We start from the raw sequence: 22,119 nt of genomic DNA, 5'->3' as shown, positions 1-22,119 counted from the left end.
TTACAGATAAGATATTGTAGAACAATGTCATATCATCTGCAGATAAATGAGAAGATGAAACACTTGAATGAAATCTTGAGCAACATGCTGATGAAATATCTAGTGAACAAGCCTATAAGACTATGAAATGAATATCTCAGACAGGCACTATTAGTAGACTGACCGTGTGACCGTGTCTGGAACCAGGATCAAACTTTACAGTTGTCATGTTGCCTAAAAGCATTACTCCTGATCATGATTTGTGTTCATCACATTGATCTCAAATTCTGTTATTTCAAATATTAAAGATTTCAGATTCACTTTTCAAATAAAAATCTAGTCTCAGATAAAGAATATATTTGAATTCTTAGTCACATTTTCATTCTGATCTCATTATTGAAAATGACATCAAATGAGATCATGAAATCATTTCTCACTTACATAATATTATAACATAGTGCTCATTTGTTGAAAATTCAACAGAGAGTGTTATCAAATATTATTACTTTTCTAAACACAGATTATAATTAATATCATTTTAATTAAAAAAAAAAATCTAAAATACAAAAAATAACAAAAAAACAAAAAATAAAATAATAAGAAAAAATCACAACAAAAAGAAAAAAAAAAAAAAAAGAAAAAGAAAAAAAGAAGAGAAAGAAAAAAAGAGATAGAAAGAGAAAGAAAAATAAAAAAAAAAAAAGAAAAGAAAAAGAAAAAAATAAAAAATAAAAATAAAAAAAAATCAAGATCACAGAGCTACAGCATCTCTAAAATACTCACTTCTCAGAGTCTTTACAATATTCATTATCAACTGTGTATCTCTTATAGTGAGAGTAATACAGTCATGATGAGTCATTATCTTAATATTATCTAATAAATAATCAGTATATATCTATATAAATGTGAATAATTAGAAAATATACACTTAAAAAGTGTGATCAGAGTGAACTCTGCTGTTACTTGAATAATATCAAGAATAGAACACTGGAATTGATAATTCCTCTTATTGATTTCATAGACAAGATATATGAAGATGATCTTGAGAAATATAAGATTTTCTGACTTCTGATAGAAATGAATCTCATGAAGAGACTCTATTTTCATCATATCAGAGACTGAGTATTATTAAAAAGCATTACTTCAATGCACATGCACTTACTGTGATGATTCACTCTCTGTGCATGTGACTGAGAGTTGTGGCTTTTTCATGCTGTATGACTCTCTCTGAGATGCTGCTGCTGGTTTACAACTCACGCAGTCTCTCAGTCCAGCACACGCTGTGTATATACAGTCCTGTGTGCTGAGACTGTGTTGGTCATTATGACCTGATGTGATACTTGCTTTTCACAGGCCATGTTTCATTTGATTGAGAGAGAAGAGAGGACACAACTGCTGTTTTATTTAAGAGAGAATGAATAATTGAATCTGTAAAAGATAATTTGATTTCTTCTGTATTTGAAATTTAATTAGTCTATACTCTTCAATTTGAGAGTTTCTGAGAGTGTTTTAATAGTTTTCATATCAGCTTGAAATTAGTGATTGATTGAAGAAGAGAAAAGAGAGAAGAAAGAAATGAGAATAACTTATCTTTATAATATGAAAACAGAGAATTGCTGCAATCATTTGTTCTAGTAACAAAGATCTGTTTTCTGCATGTATCTCTGATACAGATTATATAATAACTGTATATGAAGAATATTAACAGTGTATGTATTGAATGAAGATAATGTTGCTATACAACACTATAGCTGTTTCTGTACATTGCTGAAAGCTGTTAATATTTTCTTTGAGTCTCTTTATATTTGATAAGTCAGTAATATATTTCAATGCACTTCTTCTTTCATCATTATCATTATCATCATCACTATTACTATCATCACTATCATTATTATCATTATTATCATCATCATCACCATCATTATCATTATTATTATTATTATTATTATATTATTTCTAGTCATCTCTTCTGCCTTCATCTCTCTTCAATACTCACTGAAATTAATCATGTCATTTCTCTTCAAATATTCTGCAGTTCTGCAGATCATCAAGGTGTGTGAGTACTATTACAGATTGAAGAGAGAGAAGAAGAAGACATTTAAGTAAGAAGAGACAGATTGTAAGACATATTATGATATCTTGAAGAGACTCTGTAAGAGAGTAGAATAATAACAATTTTAAGTAACACTTCTGATAGATTTAGACTGAACTAAGTATAGAAATAATGTGAATGACATCACCTGTGAGAAATTGAAGAAGAAGACAGTGAAGAGCCTCATGCAGCAGTGATGAAATCAGAAGAAGTCTTAAGAATGATTTGAGACTAAGATGAAGAGAGAAAGAGAGAAGAAGAGTGTTACTGTAAATAAGTAATAGTAGAAGAAGATTGAGAGAATGTTGAAGTAGAAGATAAAGAAGTCAAAACTAGTAAGTTTTTTATTTATTAAGAGATAATGATTTTTAATAATACTTCTGTTCTCTAATTGATTAGCAGAAGCTGACAGAGAAGAAGAGAATTGAGATCTTATTCAGGTCTTGAATATGCTTCATAATTCAGAATATTGAGAAGACAGCCCTGCTCTCTGAGTATGTCAATCTGCTTGCTGCTGAGATGAAACCCGAGACAGCAGACCAGAAAATGCAGGATTTTGAGGCACAGGTTGACCTGGCTGAGAGAGAGCAGTGAGAACCCTTCTCTGAGAAGGCAGCAGAGAGAGATTTTGAGATGATTATCATCTCAGATGAGAAGAAGAAGAAGAAGAAGAAGAATGAGAAGTGAATTATGAAGAATGATAAGAAGAATGAGAAAGAGAAGAAAGATAATGAGTAGAAAAAGTTTTTTTCTTTTTATATTAATTAGTTATAAGTTCATAATTATTAATAATTGAAATTAATTTTGAGTTATTAAAAATTATTGTACAAGTTGTAATCAAGTCAGAAACAATATATATATATATATATATATTTAACTATCATGATTCACAAATCACTATAATGTATAAGTATCAACATTTTTTCAACATTGATATTCACAATATTAATATATTTTTAATAATATCATCTGATAATATAATTTAGTAACACTCTCTTTCACAATATTAATATATTTCAAGAAATATGATAGAGATTAATCAAGATTGTTTATTTACTTTTATACATTGATAATATTCAATCTGAGTTAGTACTAAAATTATAACTAAGCTAAGAAACAAGATTATTTTCTCTTATATTAATTCTTCTTACACATATCAGTGATCAGTTATTGAAAATAAATTATTATCTTTCTCAAATTATTATCATATCTTCTGAATTCACTTCTTTCACTTCTTTTACTTCTATTGAAGATTCACAAACTCTTCAAGAAATCACTATAAATTATAAAATCTATGTTGTTTACAATTCAACACAGAATGCTCTCTTTTAATTATAATGAATAATCACTTCATTCTTCACATCTGATTCCAGGTCACAAAATTTATGAAAAACTCAACACAAACATTGAGATGAACTATGGAATAATTATCAACAGATTGTATTGCAGATTACTGAAGAGTCATCTCTCTGCTACAATCACTGCAACTTCATTCAGAAACATTCATTATAAACTAATCATAACTTTGAAGAAATTTCTCAACATCTGAAGTCATCAGAATGCAGATAATAAAAGAAAAATAATCAGAAAATTACTACTGAGCTGATAAGTTACTCTATCAGATAACAATTTTTAATAATACTAACTTTCTAATTTGAAGAAAATCATGTAAAAACAATCTCATATCAGTACTCTGATTTCACAACTCTTATCTAATAACTTTCATGAACAATTACTTCACATATGTATATCTCTGAATCTTTCTCTTCAATCAATTGAAAACCTCAAATTCTGAACACTTCTTCAAATGCTTAATTCAAATCTTCATATTTCATATCAATTCTGTCTTCAGTTCAATCTTAAGACACACTACAAAGTTAATATACAATATCTAGAATCAGAGTTGAAGAATCATTGAAGAGTATCTCTCACAGTGAATGCATGAACTAGTATAAACAATCTTACATTTATAAGAGTTATATGTTATTATATTGATGAGAACTGAACTTATTAAGAGATATTAATTAAATTTGAATCATTGATCAGTAGTTATACTGAGGATTATATGACAGAGATATTAATGACTGTGATTAAAAATAACTATTAGAATATTAGTCTCAGTCTTCTTACAATTACAACTGACAATGCTGCAAATAACTACACTATGATGAAGAGCTTAGAGCAAAAATTAACTTTGCATTTCTGAAATGATAAACAAGGTCATATTCTCTGCATTGCTTATATGATTCAACTTATAATACAAACACTGATAAAGAATCTTAATATCAAGACAAAGAATAATGAGATGACTGATTCTTGAGATAAGAATAAGATGAAAGTGATTACTTAAGTAACTTTTGCATTCACTTTGCAAAAGATAATGTTTTTTGATAACACTTTTTAATATTGCTTTTTGATAATACTTTTTAATAATACTACTGTTAATTTTGAATAGATTGACTAATAATTTAAATATCATAGATTTGAAACATTGTTAATATGATTTGTACCTCTTCTAAACAACAACAATGATTTCATAATATTTAACAAACAAACAAATCAGTCACATCACTGAATATAATACAGAATGTTAGAACACAGTGAAGTTTAACATATGAGATAACTGTTCAGACTCTTCAATTGTGTCAGACAATTGATCATTGAGTGCAACACTCTGATTAAGAAAAGATTCAGATATTGAAACTTTCTGATATGAAGTGAACTCAGTTGAAATATGTGATTGATTTACTGTTTCAGTTTTATAAGACAATAAAGACAGTCTCAATAACTTGTACATCAATGCTGCAGTCAGTCTGATGAGTGTATAACAGTTTATTTACTCATCTTGAGAAGTAGTTGAATCACTTAAAAAGAAATTCAGTCTGAGATAATGCTATAGTGCAGGCTATTGTTGCTGTAAGAGATAAACTGGCATATTATTACAGCAAAACAGAACAATCTTTTACAGAGTACTATACTGTAGCAGCTCTACTAGATTTCTCTCATTGAGTTAATATCTACACTTCTCAAGATTGAATAGAGGAGAAATGAGACTCATATGTTAAATTAGCCTGAGACTACTACAATGCCAACTATCAGAGATTTGAATGAGCAGATATTCAAGATGTGAAGACAGTGAAATACAATTCTCTAGTAAGTAACAATCTTTGATAATACTTTATATTACATAGAACTATAATACTAACTTTGAAACAGAACTTGCATACATTGATTGCAACTGAAAATCAGGCAAAACTACATGCTTATAAAACTGAATTTGACTGCTATCTTCAAGATAATCTGATGAATTTACACATCAAATCAATTCTAGAGTTATGAAAAATTGTTGAGAGTACATATTTAACTGTTGCACTGATGACATGTGATATTCTGACAATTTCATTGACAGAGATGAGAATGAAGTGAAAGTTCAACTCAAGTCAAGATATTTATCACTATCACTGAGAACAATTACAAGAAGAAACAATCAAGAAACTCATGATTATAAAACATAGAATTATCAGACAGTTTAATACCTCTGATCACAGTATATCAGAGAAGTGTAGTTTTCATGAGAAAGTGAAGAATAAACTTACACAAGAATGTATTTAGTTGTTTCATGAGTGTTATCAATAATCATTACCAAATTCTGATTATATAAGCAATCACTGAATGAACTGAATGAGACTGATTTTAATCTTCAGTCTCAGTCTCATTCTGATTTTGGAAGAATGATTATCTTTCACAGTTTATTCTGAAAAATTACTTCTATTTCACTGTTCTTGAATTAAATCTGGTCATTTTTCACATCATTTCTCTCAGAAATGATTCATTTTCAGATTTTTTTGAGGCTTGGTCCTGGTGGGACTCACGCCAAGAAATGTATGAGACCAGACCAAATGAGACCAAATGTGAAATTCATGGTCTCGGCGGCCAGTCTAACTATTAGTCATACAGATTCAACAATCTACAGTCTTCAAGCATTCATCATTCTATCTATTATATGAATTACATCCGCGCATTCTAAAGAATGCTTTGAAAAAGATGAAGAAGGAAACAGTGATTGTAAATACAACAGTCACAGATGCAGCAGTTGCAGACACAGAATCAAGATTGAAAGAAATCAGTCATATACATACAAAAGCTAATGAGTTACTTCTGAACTGAGCAATTCAATTAAAAAGAATATGAGACTCACTAGTTAAGAAATTGTGTCTCAAGATAAAAACATGAGTTCTTATATGCAATGAGAGTTCTGAGAAGTTTTAATCTAGATAGTTTAAGTCATATAAAATACTCAAATCATATTCTCTAAAAACATATGCATTGAAAGAATCAGAGGGACAGATCTTATACAACTTAATAAATAATTCATATTTTATAAAAGTAAAGATGTAAGATCTGAGCAGATTATAATTATCTACAGCACTATTATTAGTGTTGAAAAAGAAGAGACTTATAATTAAAAAGTCTCATAAAGTAAGAGAAATTATAGATGCTTATAAATTAGATAATCTCACTTATTCTGATCTTTTCATAATTATAAGAAAAGAATGAGAAGAAATGAAGAAATCAGATGAATATCACACTTCAATAAGTGATGAGACTGTAGCTGATTATATAATAACACACTGCAGATAGCAGACACAATATAATAAAGAGCAGTCTCAGAGTAGCAGACTTACACATGAGTCAGATTACAGAAGAAAAAGAAATTCAGAGTTAGATTCAACTATTTATATTAGTTCAATTACAGAGACAACAGAGAATAAATCATCTGAAACATTCATAGATATATGTGATCAAGTCATCTCAATCTCTGAAGATGCTCAGAGATCAGATGAGATTAGTTTCAATGAGCTGTTCACTGTAGTAATCTAAACAGGTGAAGAGAGACAGTATAATACATAAGACAGAATTATAAAAGATGAAAGCTGCTGAACCTAGTCACTGAACACTGTATTATATAGAGATTGTGTAAGAGTAGTGACTAGCAGATAAAGAAAAAGTGTAAGAAAGAAAAGAGATAATGAATTAATTATCAACTGTAAGAATCAGCTGTAAAAAGACAAATGTTATTATACACATCTTATTCATTTTCATACATTACATATTTAATCTATTTTCAACATCACATCATCTGAAAAACATCAAAAACTAAGAAAATCTCAAAACTCAAGATTCACAAGAGATTTAAGAGCTGCAAGCTGCTCTTGTAATAACACTGTACATATCTCTGATTTCTCTATCACTCTGTATATGACATTAATATCATTTATCACAAGATTGGCTGAAATGTCAATATAGAAATATGTACACATGCATGTAGAAAAATTGAAGAAGAGCATAAAACTCACAGAATCAGAAGTTAAGACAGAGAAGATAAAGATGAAAGAAATAGAAGAAGAAGAAGATGTAGAACTAAATAAATAATAGCAGAAGTCATCTAAGACTGAACACTTATAATCTGATATATACATAATCTTTCTCACAGAAGAGAGAGAGAAAGTGATGAGAGCAGCTTGAAGATAGAAGAAGATAGTCTCAGTAGTGTTATTATTATTATTCTTCAATTATAGATGTATGCAGTCAGAGACTATGACATCTACCTGAGAATCTTTAATTCTCAGGGTTTTTCCTATATCTATAGAGTCAACTATTATACACTTATCAATTTCAGATATGTAAAATCAGAAAATTCCAGCCCAGAATACAAAAACTGTTTACAAATTGCAGTATTTCAACATCTATTAATACTTTGAAACCATTTGAAAATATCATGACAAAGGAAAAGAGAACATAGTCTTAAAGATAGACACATTAAATAGATAAATAGAAAAGAACAGAAAGAAACAAGTACAGCAATGAGAGACTATAACAAAATAAAATTATTAAAAGATAGTGTATAGCTGTTTTAACAGACTATATCTAATCAATTTCCACCTCTTCATATTCAGATACTTCTGAGTTGAGTCATTTTCTTATAGCTGCTTGAGTTTCTGATAGAAAGTCTATTAAGTATTTAAGTCCTGTCTCAGTTGAGAATAAGAACCTCATATTTAATTGATTTAAATCATACTTCTTCTTTAATTTGACTCTGAGACTATTGTATAATGCACAATGTATTACAATATACTCAGGATTCTCATTTATATTACAGAATGAGCACTCTGTTAAATCAAATCTATCATCAAATTTTTGCATATAGAATTTGAAATAACCATGTTCTAGTTTTAGCTGAATTATGAATGAGAATATTTTCTTTTTGCATTTAATTGAACAAGATTTTCACTTTGATTTTATCTCAAATCTTGAATAATATATGCTCTTCTTTTATTTCTGCCAGCTTTCATTTCACTTGTTTAAACAAGATTCTTTTATCTTTCTCTTTATGAAAGACCAGGACACTGTTTTTTGAATAGATCTGCTTAATTCTGAACTCTTTTTTACAGCTGAATCAGCCAATTCATTACTATGAATATTTATATGAGTAGAAACTCAATGTAGATGAATTATCAGTTTAGATGTTCTTCTCTTTTGAATTTTCAAAACAGAGTTTAAAATCAGATTAAGATTCATTTGATCATTATAAATCCGACTATTTCTAAGTCTTTTTAAAGCAGCTTGACTATCAGAGAATATTCATATCTCTTTCAAACTATTTTCTCTTTTATAAGATTTTATTTTAATGAGTTTGAAAGCTTTCACTATTACAAATAGTTCAGCATCAAAGACTTTAGATTCACAGCCTAAATTTCAGAAATCTGAGATAAAATTGATATTATCTTCAGTATAAGCAATATCTGCATTTAATCTATTTAAATTCTCATTTTTTAAGTCATCTGAGTAAATCAGAATAGAGTCTTTTATATTAATTGTAGAGATCTTCTTCAAATACTGTTCATATTCTCTCTCTTTAGATAGTTCACTTATTTATAAGTCTATGAGAGATTTCAGCTTTTCTCTTCAGAGAAATATCTTCTCATGATCAATTTTCTCAATATTTAATAAAGAAAATTGATTCTTAATAAGTGAACATAGTCTATATAGTTGAGAGAACATTTTCTTTAAAGTATTATTCTCATTTCAATTAAGAAATCTATTTCAATTTAGTTCATTTCCTGAGTTAACTGATGAAAATGAAGAAGAGACTCTTTCTCTGATTATATAATTTAAGCTCATCTTTATGACTCTCAGAGCATAGTTTATACAGGCCTTTTCAAATTGAATAGCAGGAGGTGAAATTGAGGCTTTAATTTTCATTGTTTTAATAGGAGATGACTACGGGCGCTAGCCACCCGCAGAATGCATCTTAAGCTAATTACATTTAACTCTCTATAATTAACTGACCACTGTGTTCATCCTCTCAGACCAGCCACTAATTTCCAGAGATATTAGTTAGTGACTGTCACTGCTCACTTGATGATGTACATATCAAGCTTTTAGTTGCTGATCTCGGCCTCATTAGATGCTCATAGATCTATCAATCAGCTGTTATAACCTCATTCTGTGTTAGAGACTAATTATAGGCTTGATGACTGCAGTTCTCTCTGTCAGTATTAGAGCTTGGCAGTGAGCTTGCAGACTCTAGCCTATCAGAGTGCTCTGTCTAGAGCCTAGATACATGTCTAGACCTGCTAGTCAGGTGATTTTCAAAATCATTCTCTGTATTTGAAGAGAAGCTAGGCTTCAATGACAGCTCTAATTAGAGACTCACTTAAGTAGTGTATAATCACTACATTAGGCTTGACTCTATATCATTAGAACCTTGACAGGTGCACAGTAGAATAGTGAGACATTGACATCTCATACTGGCTCTGATAAGTGTTCACAGAATCTCACTTAACTAGTGACTTGACTTGCAGTAGGAAGTTCTACCCCGCACCAAGCCTTACTAATTAAGCTCAGCCTCTATTACATGAGGGCTTTCATGGGTAAGAAGTGACAGGTGCCAGCAGTGGGATTCGAACCCACGCACCTCTAATGTGTGCAGTCTTGATTACCAGTCTTATCAACTGAGCCACGCTGGCGTCTCAGTAGTGTGATCATCTTTCATTAGAATGATCTCTGATGCTGAAGCAACTAAGAATCATTATTAGCATATAAAAACTGTAAAATCAGAGATGAGAATAGTTACTGAATAAACATCTGCTGATCTTAGAGTTGTATACATAATTACAACATATATAAGACTTCTCAGAAAGAGAGAGAGAGATACAGAGAAATATAGAAAGCAGAATATAGTATATGAATAACTCATTTCTATAATAACATCTCAGATAAGGTGTATGAGTCTTATACTTATAGATGTAAAAGAGTATAACATCTGTATTCTTATTTCTGAAAACACAGATATTTTTTACCTGCATCACAAAGTCAGATGATAAATGTCAGAGAATAGACTGATATAGATCAATTATTCTGAAGATATTTATCAGAGTAGATATATCTGTAATATTGAATTTAACAGTTGTAAAAAGTTTCTTAATATCTGTGAATATCATGACTTCATGTATAATAAAATCTATAACAATTTCCTCTAGAAAAATCAGTGTTAGAAGAGAAGAGAAAAAAGAAAAGACTTACAATCTTAACACTGTTAAGAGAGAGAGTGATTCTCTGATATAAATAAATAATTATCTCATCATGAATATTTAAAATAAATGTAATAATTGATGTTTATAGCTGAGCTTTAGATAGTCATGTTATACATTATCTTTATACAATAAATTATTCTAGAGGTCAGTAAGAAGAATGAGAGTGTATATACTGAGAAACATGATTTACTGAGTCTATGCAATATCTTCTTGAAATGAGAAGAGCTAGTAATGAAGACAGCAGTGAGAGCAGAAGTAGTGAGAGTAGAGGTCATGAGAACAGAGGTAGCAGAATCAGAAGAATCAGATACAGAGATAAGTGTAGAGAATTAGAGAGAAGTAGCAGAGAAAGAAGTGACAGAAGAAGTAGAAAGAGATGTAGAAGATCTGATTATATATAATACAGATAATTTCTTCATTATCATGTCTCTCAAGTTCTCAACTTATAATTCAACATTGAGATTATAATTATCAGCAGACACAGATCTGTCAATATGTGAAGATTCTATGTAAATTAAAACAAAATATCTGCATCTGCATTCATATAAAACACAATCAGATATTACTAGAAAAAGAAGATTAAGAATATATAAGAAGATGAAGAAGATATGTCATCTATAATAATATATTCTGATAATTATTAGAAGATAAACAAGTTCTAGTCATGTTTCACAATGCATCACACTTACTGCTAATAAACTGCTCAGTATGAGCACTATAATGACACTTGTTATGAGAATGAGAGATCATCATCAGAAACACATACAATGTAATAGATAAATAGATAGAAGATATTGAACAGAAGAAGGAGCAGAAATCTTAAATAAGATAATAATGTTCAATGATGACAATGATGAAGAAGATAATTGAAGAATGAAAAAAGTTAGTGAATGAATAGTGTAATATAGTGAAAGTTGCTTTATAAGAGTGTATACAGAACACTAGCTGAATCAGAGATAGATTACACAATTGTGAACACTAGTGACACACTAATCTGCATGAAGCTAGAGTATATATTACAATCATGTGAGCATGACTGAATCTGATGAGAGAGAATGTGATTCAGAAGAACATATAACTGTCAGATAATAGTACAGCCACTTCTGAACTTGCTTATGAATGTAAAGAGGCTATAGCAGTTACTAATTAATTTAGATAACATATATAAGAAGCCGGCGTACGCCTGTAATTGTACGCTGGCTCAAGCAACCTTTGAATCACACTATCATGTTAATCTCAGGTATAAATTCTTGTTTCAGTGACAATTCTGATGAAAGATCTGTTTAGAAGATCTTTTTATACTTCTTCAGAAGCTTCTTCATATACTTGTTCTTCTATATATTCTTTATCTTAGTTTTCTCTGCTTTCAGATTCTGTATGATATACAGAATACTTTCAGATGAGATCTTATAAATTGTTCTCTTTACTTATTAATGTGTAAGCAGATTTAACTCTTCTATATCAGAGACATGAAATATTCTTCTCATATCAGTTAATAGAATTGTATGAATCATTTTCTTCTTATCAGTCAATCACATATAATATGTACATCATTGAATCTGTGAATTGAATCTTTGAAACTAATTGAGTCTGAGAATAAGATTATATTTCACATTCTGCAGCTCTTGTACTCAAATATAGCAAGATCATTCTCTGAAGTACAAGAAAACTCTTACTCTTACAGATGATATTAAATATTAATTATTAGATAATCTTATGTATCAGAGATTCTTCACTCAGTAAATCTCTTTCAGTCTTTGAATTATATAATTATTAATATATTATGTACATACTTCTGTATCTGCTAACACTTTTACAGTCATCTCTCAATTCTTATTTAAGTACTCTTTATACATTAACATTTCAGATCTTAAGATATTGAGATAAGTATCTACTTCATTCTTATCTGCATCTCAGTTAGAAGCCTGCTTTCTCTTGATATTTACAGAATTCAGAGAGTCATCTAACACAGACATCTCTTTCACTTTGAAGACTTTTTATAGAATATCAGTGAGTGTCTTCAAGCTCACTGATTCTGCTAGTTTTTTGACTCTCTTGCTTTTCTTAACTGTGTATACTGTGTGTAATCTTTTATATCATGATTTTAACATCTATAGTTAAAGCAAGCTCAATACTTACAATATCAAGATTTTCACTCAGAAGATCTCTTTTTCAGAGAATTCAGTGCTTTAGTGATAGTATTCAAATCTAGATTCATTATTTCTGAGTGTATAACTTGTGTTATAGAAGTCTGATTATCTATTCTTTATTAAAATATACTTAATTGCAGTATTTTCTATTACAGTTGACTCACTTGTTTCTGTATAATAAGAATATTATATACTTTCTTCACTATATCTGACTGTGAGATTAAGCATTTTCATTCTGCTCTTAACTCAGATGTAAGATCATGAATAAAGATCTGTAAATAGAAAGATATTAAAAGCTCTTCATTCAATATGAGATAGTATAAGCTGAAGTATGTAAAGTATGATATAAGATTACTCACTTGTCTACACTTAGTGAAGTATTTATAATACTTATCTTATATATTCACTTTCTCAAAGTTATACAAGATTCATTTGAAAAACTCATTTTATATTTATAAGAATGAATATCATTTCAGATCTGCAAGATTCATCTTTTTATCAGTTATTTATAATAACTTCACTTATTCACATAGAAACATAGCAGATCTTAAGACTTATTAAAATTCTATTAACTGTCTGTCTGTAAGTTTACATTCAATCTGATAATATAATTATATCTGACTTAGCTAGCTAATTACAGTATTATTTTTTCAGTTATCATTGAAGCTTAATAACTCTGACAGATCTCTTAGCTTGATGTATTTCATATTCAGATTCTCATTCTGCACAGTGATCTCTGATAATGTGTATACTTCTGAAGAGATTATAAACAATCATGATAAAATCTTCAGATTCAGTGTAGTTATCTATCTGTATAAATATTCAATCTCTTACTGCAGATGTAAGACCTGGTTTTCTCTATTCTTATTAATAATGATGATTGCATCAGCAAAGCTCTTCATAGTAAATGCTTGATTTATAGTGAATGTTAATTATTATTCAACTTCTGTCTCAGCCTGTCACTGTGTATACAAGATCTTAATTTTGTTTAGAATTCTCATATATATACAGAGTTTCAATTTCAGTGCAGTGATCTCAGCTACTTTTCTTACTGTTTTAAGTAAACTCTCTAAGAGATTCTGCATATCTTCTGATTCAGATAGTAGAGAAGAATGTTATTTACATTAACTAGAAGAGATATTCATTTCAGTGATTTCTCATTGATTATATAATGTCTATTATTATATTACTATATTATTATATTACTATATTATTATATTACTATATTATTATATAATTTCTGTTATTATTGTATAACTCTGATAATAATCATCTCTCTTTTTATTCTTCTTTTGAGTAGAAAGTGAACTTCTTTGAATCTGATTTATTACTCTCATTTCTTTTCTCACATCTCATCTGTTTGTATATATAACATTTACCTGAGTGTGAAGTTTTTCTCTAATAAGTGAAGCAGTATCAATCAGATGCTCTTTCACTTATCACTTCTTCATACACTATCTTTTAAGACATTTTAGAATCACACTGATATAATAACTATAAATTACTTTATAAATGAAATTATCACACTCTGAAGAAGTCTACACTTCTTATCAGTTTTTAGACATGCTATCAGATGTGATTCAAAGGTTGCTTGAATCAGTATATAATTACAGATATATGCTGACTTCTTATATACTGTACACTAAATTAATTGATGGCCGCTATGGCCTCTTTACATTCGTAAGCAAGTTCAGAAGCAGCCGTGTTATTATCCGGCAGTCGTACGTTCTTCCGAATTATATGATCACATGATCAGTCTAACTGAGAGCTTTACAGAAACTGTTAACTAAAGTCTGTGAGAAATTACTTACAGAGAGACTTACAGTAAAGAATAGAACTGTACTACTTAAAGTTAGAAACTGATCTGAGAGAGATAAGAGATTGATTACTAATCTGAAGATCAGATATAATAATAAGACTGAGAGAAGTAAAAATACTATTATAAGTAATAGTACTCTCACTTTATTAGTCAGTAAAAAGTGATTAAATAAGTTATAGAGATACTTATAAAAAGCTCAGTAGTGATTAGATAATATTTATAAAAATATTAAAATTAAAAAAAAAAATTTTATTCTTGAGAAGTTCTTGAATTGTGATTCAAAGATTGCTTGAGCTAGTGTATAATTACAGGCGTACACTGACTTCTTATATATCATACACTAAATTAATTGATGGCTGCTATGACCTCTTTTACATTCATAAGCAAGTTTGAAAGTGACTGTGTTATTATCTGACAGTTATACATTCTTTCAAACTACATTCTTTCTCATCAGGTTCAGTCACACTTATATAATCATGTTATATACTCTAGCTTTATGCAGATTAGCATGTCACTAGTTTTCATAATTGTGTAATCTATTTCTGATTCAGCTAGTATTCTGTATATACTCTCATCAAGAAACTTTCACTATATTACATTACTTATTCACTAACTTTTCTCATTCTTCAATCATCTTCTTCATCATTGTTATCACAAACATTATCATTTTATTCAAGATTTCTGCCTCTTCTTCTGTTCAACACCTTCTATCTGTTATTCATTTATCATATCATACATGTTTCTGATGATGGCTCTCTGTTCTTATAACAAGTATTCTTATAGTACTCATATCAGACAGTTTATTAGCAGTAAGTGTAATATGTTGTGAAACATGATCAGAACTTGTTTATCTTCTAATAATCATCAGAATGTACTATTATGAATGATACACCTTCTTCATCTTCTTATACACTCTCAATCTTCTTTTTCTAGTGAGCATCTGATTGTGTTTTACATGAATGCAGATACTAATATTTTGTTTTAATTTGTATAGAATCTTTATATATTGACAGATTCACATTCACTGATGATAATGAATGTCTCAATATTGAATCATTGATTGAAAACTTGAAGAATATGATAATGAAGAAATTGTCTATGTCATGTATGACTGAGTCTCTTATAACTCTCTCTGCTCTCTCTGTTCCTTTCTCTACTACTTCTTCTTAATCTCTTACATCTGTCTCTGTGTCTGATTCTTCCTCTCTCACTACCTCTGTTTCTGCAACTCTCACTTCTGCTACTTCTACTTCTTCTACTTCTATCATCTCTGCTATCATTATCAGCTCTCCCTGTTTCAAGAAGATGTTGTATAGACTTAATGAATCATATCTGTTAGTGTGTACACTCTCATTCTTCTTACTGATCTCTAGAATGATTTATTATATAAAGACTGTGTATAACACAACTATCTGAAGCTCAGTCACAGACATTAATTATTACATTTATTTTAAATATTTATGATGAGATAATTATTCATTTATACTGAAGAATTATTCTTCTCTCTAACAGTGTTAAGATTATAAGTTTTTCTTTTTTTCTCTTCTCTTTCTGACACTGATTTTTCTGTTCTTAGAAGAAATTATTATGAGTTTTATTATATATAAAGTTATGATGTTCATAGATATTAAGAAACTTTTTATAACTGTTAAATTCAATATTATAAGTATATCTGCTCTAATGAATACTTTCAGAATAATCAATCTGTATCAGTCTATTCTCTGATATTTATTATTTATCTTCATAATATAGATGAAGAATATTCATGTTTTCAGAAACAGAAATACAGATGTCATACTCTTTTACATCTGCAGATGTGAGACTTATATGTCTTATCTGAGATGTTATTGTGAGAATAAGCTGTTCATATGCTGTGTTCTGCTTTCTGTATTTCTCTATGTCTCTCTCTCTCTTTCTGAGAAGCCTTGTGTGTGTTGTAATTACATGTACAATTCTAAGACTAGTGAGTGTTTATTCAGTAATTATTATCCCTGCTTTTTGTGATTTTGTACACTAATAATAGTTCTTAGTTGCTTCAGTGTCAGAGGTTATTTTAATCAAAGATGATAATATCACTGAGACTACTCTCTCTCACTCTTAAGCTTCTCTCAGTGCTTTCTCTTCCTTCTCTGTGAGAAAGGTTGTGTGCATATCAGATTGTGAGTGTTCAGCTCTGAGTGACTCTCACTGTCATTCATCTGATTCTGCATCTTCTTCTTCTTTTATTTCTTCTGTCTTTATCTTCTCTGTTCTAGCTTCTGATTCTGTGAGTTCTGCACTCTTCTTCAATTTTTCTACACACACATGTACACATTTCTATATTGGCATTCCAGTCAATCTTGTAATAAATGATATTAATGTCATATGCAGAGCAGTAGAGAAATCAGAGATGTATGCAGCATTATTATAAGAGCAGCTTGTGACTCTTAAATTCCTTGCAGACCTTGAGTTTTGAGATTTCCTTATTTTTTTTATTTTTTTTTGGCATTTTTCAAGTGGTGTGGCGTTGAAAATGAATTAACATGTAGTGTATGAAAATGAATGAAGTGTATATGATAACATTTGTCTTTTTATGACTGACTCTTATAATTAATAATCAATTCATTATCTCTTTTCTTTCTTACACTTTTCCTTTATCTGCTAGTCACTACTCTTACACAATCTCTATATAATACAGTGTTCAGTGACTAGATTCAGCAGCTTTCATCTTTTATAATTCTGTCTCACACATTATACTGTCTCTCTTCACTCACTCAGATCACTACAGTGAATAGCTCATTGAAACTAATCTCATTCAATCTCTGAGCATCTTCAGAGATTGAGATGACTTGATCTTATATATTTATGAATGTTTCAGATGCTTCATTCTCTGTTATCTCTGTGATTGAACTGATGTAAACAGTTGAATTTAACTCTGAATTTCTTTTTCTTCTGTAATCTGACTCATGTGCAAGTCAGCTGCTTTGAGACTGCTCTTTATCATATTGCATTCACTGTCTGCAATGTGTTATTATACAATCAGCTACAGTCTTATCACTTATTGAAGTGTGATGTTTATTTAATTTCTTCATTTCTTTTCATTCTTTTCTTATAATTGTGAAAAGATCAGAATAAGTGAGATTATCTGATTTATAAGCATCTATAATTTCTCTTACTTTGTAAGACTTTTTAATTATAAGTCTCTTCTTCTTCAACACTGATGAGAGTGCTGTGAATAATTATAATTCACTCAGATCTTGCATCTTTATCTTTATAAGATATAAATTATTTATTAAATTGTATAAGACTCATCTCTCTGATTCTTTCAATGCATATATTCTCAGAGAATGTGATTTAAGTATTTTATAGAGCTTAAATCATCTAGATTGAAACTTCTCAGAGCTCTCATTATATATGAGAACTCACATTCTTATCTTGAGACTTAATTTCTTAACTAGTGAGTCTCATATTCTTTTTAATTGAATTGCTCAGTTCAGAAGTAACTTGTTAGCTTCTACACATGCATGACTGATCTCTTTCAATCTTGATTTCATATCTGCAACTGTTGCATCTGCAACTGCTACTACTGCATCTATAACTGCTATTCTCTTTCTCATCTTTTTCAAAGCATTCTCTGAGATGTGTGAATGCAATTCATACAACAGGTAGAATAATAAACACTTGAAGACTGCATACTGCTGAATTCATGTGATTAATAGCATCTGACTGAGATATTCATTTCATAATCTCATAGGCTTACTCACTAGATATTTTATCAGCATATTATTCAAGATTTCATTCAAGTATTTCACTTTTCTGTTTGTCTGTGAGTGATATGATATTGTTCTATAATATCTTATCTGTAACTGGCTCATAAAATGTCTCATTACTTCTTCTATGAGATTCACATCATTATCAGTTAGAATCTTATATGGCATTTCATAATTGATATAAATCTTATTATATAGAAACTTCATTACTATCTTCTCTATCATCTCTGAAACTGCTTTCATGACTGATCAGTCAGTAGTGTAATCAATAGCAGTGATTATTCATTGATTTTTATTTGACATTCACAGCAGTATGTCTATGAGATTCACTTCTCATCATTTAAATGATTGTATTATACACTTCATCTGATGTTATACTTTCTCACATTCTAATCCTTTCTTAGATTCTTTTATGATCTGACAATTCAGACACTTGTGAGTGTACACCTGGATATTCTCAGCCATGCTTGGCCAGTATACTCTTGATTTGAGTATGCTCATGAGTTCAGAACTTTCTAAGTGACTGAATTTCTTATGCATGTGAGTTACTAAGTCATGTTTAAATGAATGTTCTAGATAGAGAGCTTCTGTGTATTCTAGATTGTGATAAAGAATAACATTATTTTTCAATTTCTTCAGCTTGAAGTTCAGAAGCATCTCTTCTACTACTTTTATAAGACACTTATCATCTGATATCTTGTCATTCTTTAAGTGAGAAATCATTGCATTCACTCATTCTGATTTCTTGCATTCTCTTAGTGTGTTTAATGCGAACTTCTCTTGTACCTGATTCATAGAACTCTTATTCATGAAATTGAGTCTGTGACTGATTGTATCAGATATCACAGCATTTAATCTCTTTCAGTATTTAATATTAAGATTATATGCTTGAAACTCTGAGATTCAACATACTAAGTGTTTGAAAGATTTCATTATTGATTGTAGATAGATAAGGCTTTTATAATCTGTGATCACTGTTGTTATATATCTATTGTTAATATATCTATCTCACAATGTCAGTACATGCTTGATCACTAGTAATTTCTTTTCATATACTGAGTAATTGAGCTCAGTGTCTAATAGTTTTCTACTATCATATATTATCAGATGCAGCTTGTCATTCTTATCTGTAGAAGAGCATCTTCAATAGCTCATTCAGATGTGTCTGTTTCAATGTAGAAAGGTTTTATTGTAATCTGATTGAATAAGCACTGAAGATATTATTATATGTTCTCTCAGTGTGAGAAAAGCCTCTTTATACACAGTATTTCAGATGATTAAATGAAACTTCTTCTTTTGCAGATTTGTATTCATTTCTCTTAAGAGATCTGAGAGTAATGCAGATATTCATACAAAATTCTTGATGAATCTGCAGTAATATGAGAATAACTCAAGAAACTGTTATATATAGTGTACATTTCTCAGCTGCAGTCAATTCACTATGACATCCAATTTCTCTGAAATAAGATATATACAGTCATTACTTACTACATATTCTACAAACTTCAACTCTTCTATTTCAAACACACATTTTGTTGATTTGATGTAGAGTTTATACTCTGTCAGAGTTATAAGCACTTCATTGAGATACTTCAGATATTCATTATATGAGTTTGAAAAGATTAGAATGTCATTAAGATATATGAGATATAAGATTTCATTCTGTTTATGAAGAATCATATTCATCATTATTTGAAAGATAACAGGCACATTTGTTAGACTGAATAGCATTGTCAGGAATTTGAACTTCTCTCATTATATATTAAATACAGTTCACAGAACTGACAGTTCATCTACACAGATCTATCAGTATTCTGAGAGAAGATTGATCTTTGATAGATATCAGATGTTTTCAACTGTATTCAACTGTTATTGAATCTATAGCAGTGAATATTCATTCTTGATTATAAGCTTATTAAGTGCTTGATAATTGATACACATTTATCACTTCTCACTCACCTTTTTCACAAATAGAACTGAAAAGCCTCATATGCTTAATAAGAGTTGTATGAGATCATGTTCTAGAAGATCTGTAATCTAATACTTCTGTTCTTCAAGATGTGTTTGTGACAGAGAGTATATATTCTGATTGACTGATTTTGCATTCTCTGTGTTAATCTCATGTACAAATCCTCATTTCAGCAGTAATTCTGATGAAAGATCTGTTCAGAAGATCTTTTCATACTTCTTCAGAAGCTTCTTTATATGCTTATTCTCTTATGTATTCTTTATCTTAGTCTTCTTCACTTCTGAGTCTCATATAATATACAGAATGCTTTCAGATGAGATCTTGTGAATTATTCTCTTTGCTTATTGATGTGTAAGCAGATTTAACTCTTCTATATCAGAGATATGAAATGTTCTTCTTATATCAGTTAGTAGAATTGTATGAACTGTTTTCTTTCTATCAGTCAACTGTATATAACATGTACATCATTGAATCTGCAGGTTGAATCTTTAAAATCAATTAAGTTCAAGAATAAGATTGTATTTCACATTCTACAGCTCTCACACTCAAATGTAGCAAGATCATTCTTCAAAGTACAAGAGAACTTTTACTCTTGTAGATGATATCAAATATCAGTTATCAGATAATCTTATACATTGAGAATTCTTCACTCAGTGAATCTTTTTCAGTCTTCAGATTATATAATTGTTAATATATTATATAGAAGCTTCTGTGTTCACTAACACTTTTACAGCCATCTCTTGATTCTTATTCAAGTGTCTCTTATACATTAACATTTCAGGTCTCAAGGTATTGAGATGAGTATCTGCTTCATCATTCTCACTCACATCTCATTTGAGAGCCTGCTTTCTCTTGATATTCACAGGATTTAGAGAATTCTCTAACACAGACATCTCTTTCACTTTGAAGACTTTTCATAGAATATCAGTGAGTGTCTCTGAGCTCACTGATTCTGCTAGTTTTTTGACTCTCTTGCTTTTCTTAACTGTGTACACTGTGTGTAATCTTTTGCATCATGATTTTGATATCTGCAGTTAAAGCAAGCTTGATACTCATGACATCAAGATTTTCACTCAGAGAATTTCTTTTTCAGAGGATTCAGTGCTTTAGTAATAACATTCAGATCTAGATTCATTACATCTGAGTGTATGACTTGTGTCATAGAAGTCTGATTACTCATTCTCTGCTGAGATATACTCAATTACAGTATTTTCTGTTATAATTGACTTACTTGTTTCTATACAATGAGAATGTTATATGCTTTCTTCACTGTGACTGACTGTGAGATTAAGCATTTTCATTTCACTCTCAACTCAGATATAAGTAGACTGACCATGTGACCGTGTCTGGAATAGACTAGCCGCTGAAACCATGAATTTCACGTTTGATTTCATTTGGTCTGATTTCATACATTTCTTGGCGTGAATCCCGCTGGGACTGGCTATCAAAAAAACATGTAAAGTGACTATATATCAGATCTTAAAATGAAATCATGACTTGAAAAAAATGAGAAAGTGATTTCATTTGATCTTATTTAGTTTCATTCTTGGCATAAAGTTACTATTTTTAGACATTTTAAGGTTTTTTTAGACTATTTTTAATTTTTTAAAAAGTAACACTTTTTGATAACACTCAAATGAGATTTAAAGTCATTTAAAGCAATAAAAATAATTTAAATTGAGAAGTGAAAATCATGATCTCATTTGAAAAATGTAACAAGAGTAGCTGTTCGGCCTAGTTAGCAGTATTATATTACTTTCAAAC

General features: G+C 29.6%; 1 protein-coding gene and 1 pseudogene across 2 annotated transcripts; one reads left to right on the top strand and one right to left on the bottom strand.

Annotated features, from left to right (window-relative positions):
* Positions 1-1,986: 1,986 nt before the first annotated feature.
* Positions 1,987-2,665, top strand: BDBG_16063 (uncharacterized protein; the record flags this gene model as incomplete). Its single annotated transcript, XM_031724091.1, has 2 exons — positions 1,987-2,031; positions 2,537-2,665. 2 exons carry the CDS (start codon positions 1,987-1,989, stop codon positions 2,663-2,665), a joined length of 174 nt encoding a protein of 57 aa, XP_031575653.1.
* A 7,355-nt stretch (positions 2,666-10,020) lies between these two features.
* BDBG_16062 lies at positions 10,021-10,101 on the bottom strand (annotated as a pseudogene). Its single transcript has one exon. The product of its transcript is annotated as a tRNA-OTHER (tRNA).
* Positions 10,102-22,119: the final 12,018 nt, after the last annotated feature.

The sequence above is a fragment of the Blastomyces gilchristii genome, assembly GCF_000003855.2.
Source record: "Blastomyces gilchristii SLH14081 genomic scaffold supercont1.1, whole genome shotgun sequence".
NCBI lineage: Eukaryota > Fungi > Ascomycota > Eurotiomycetes > Onygenales > Ajellomycetaceae > Blastomyces > Blastomyces gilchristii.
The sequence above is the reverse complement of the archived record's forward strand: the minus strand, read 5'-3'. Positions and strand labels throughout refer to the sequence as shown.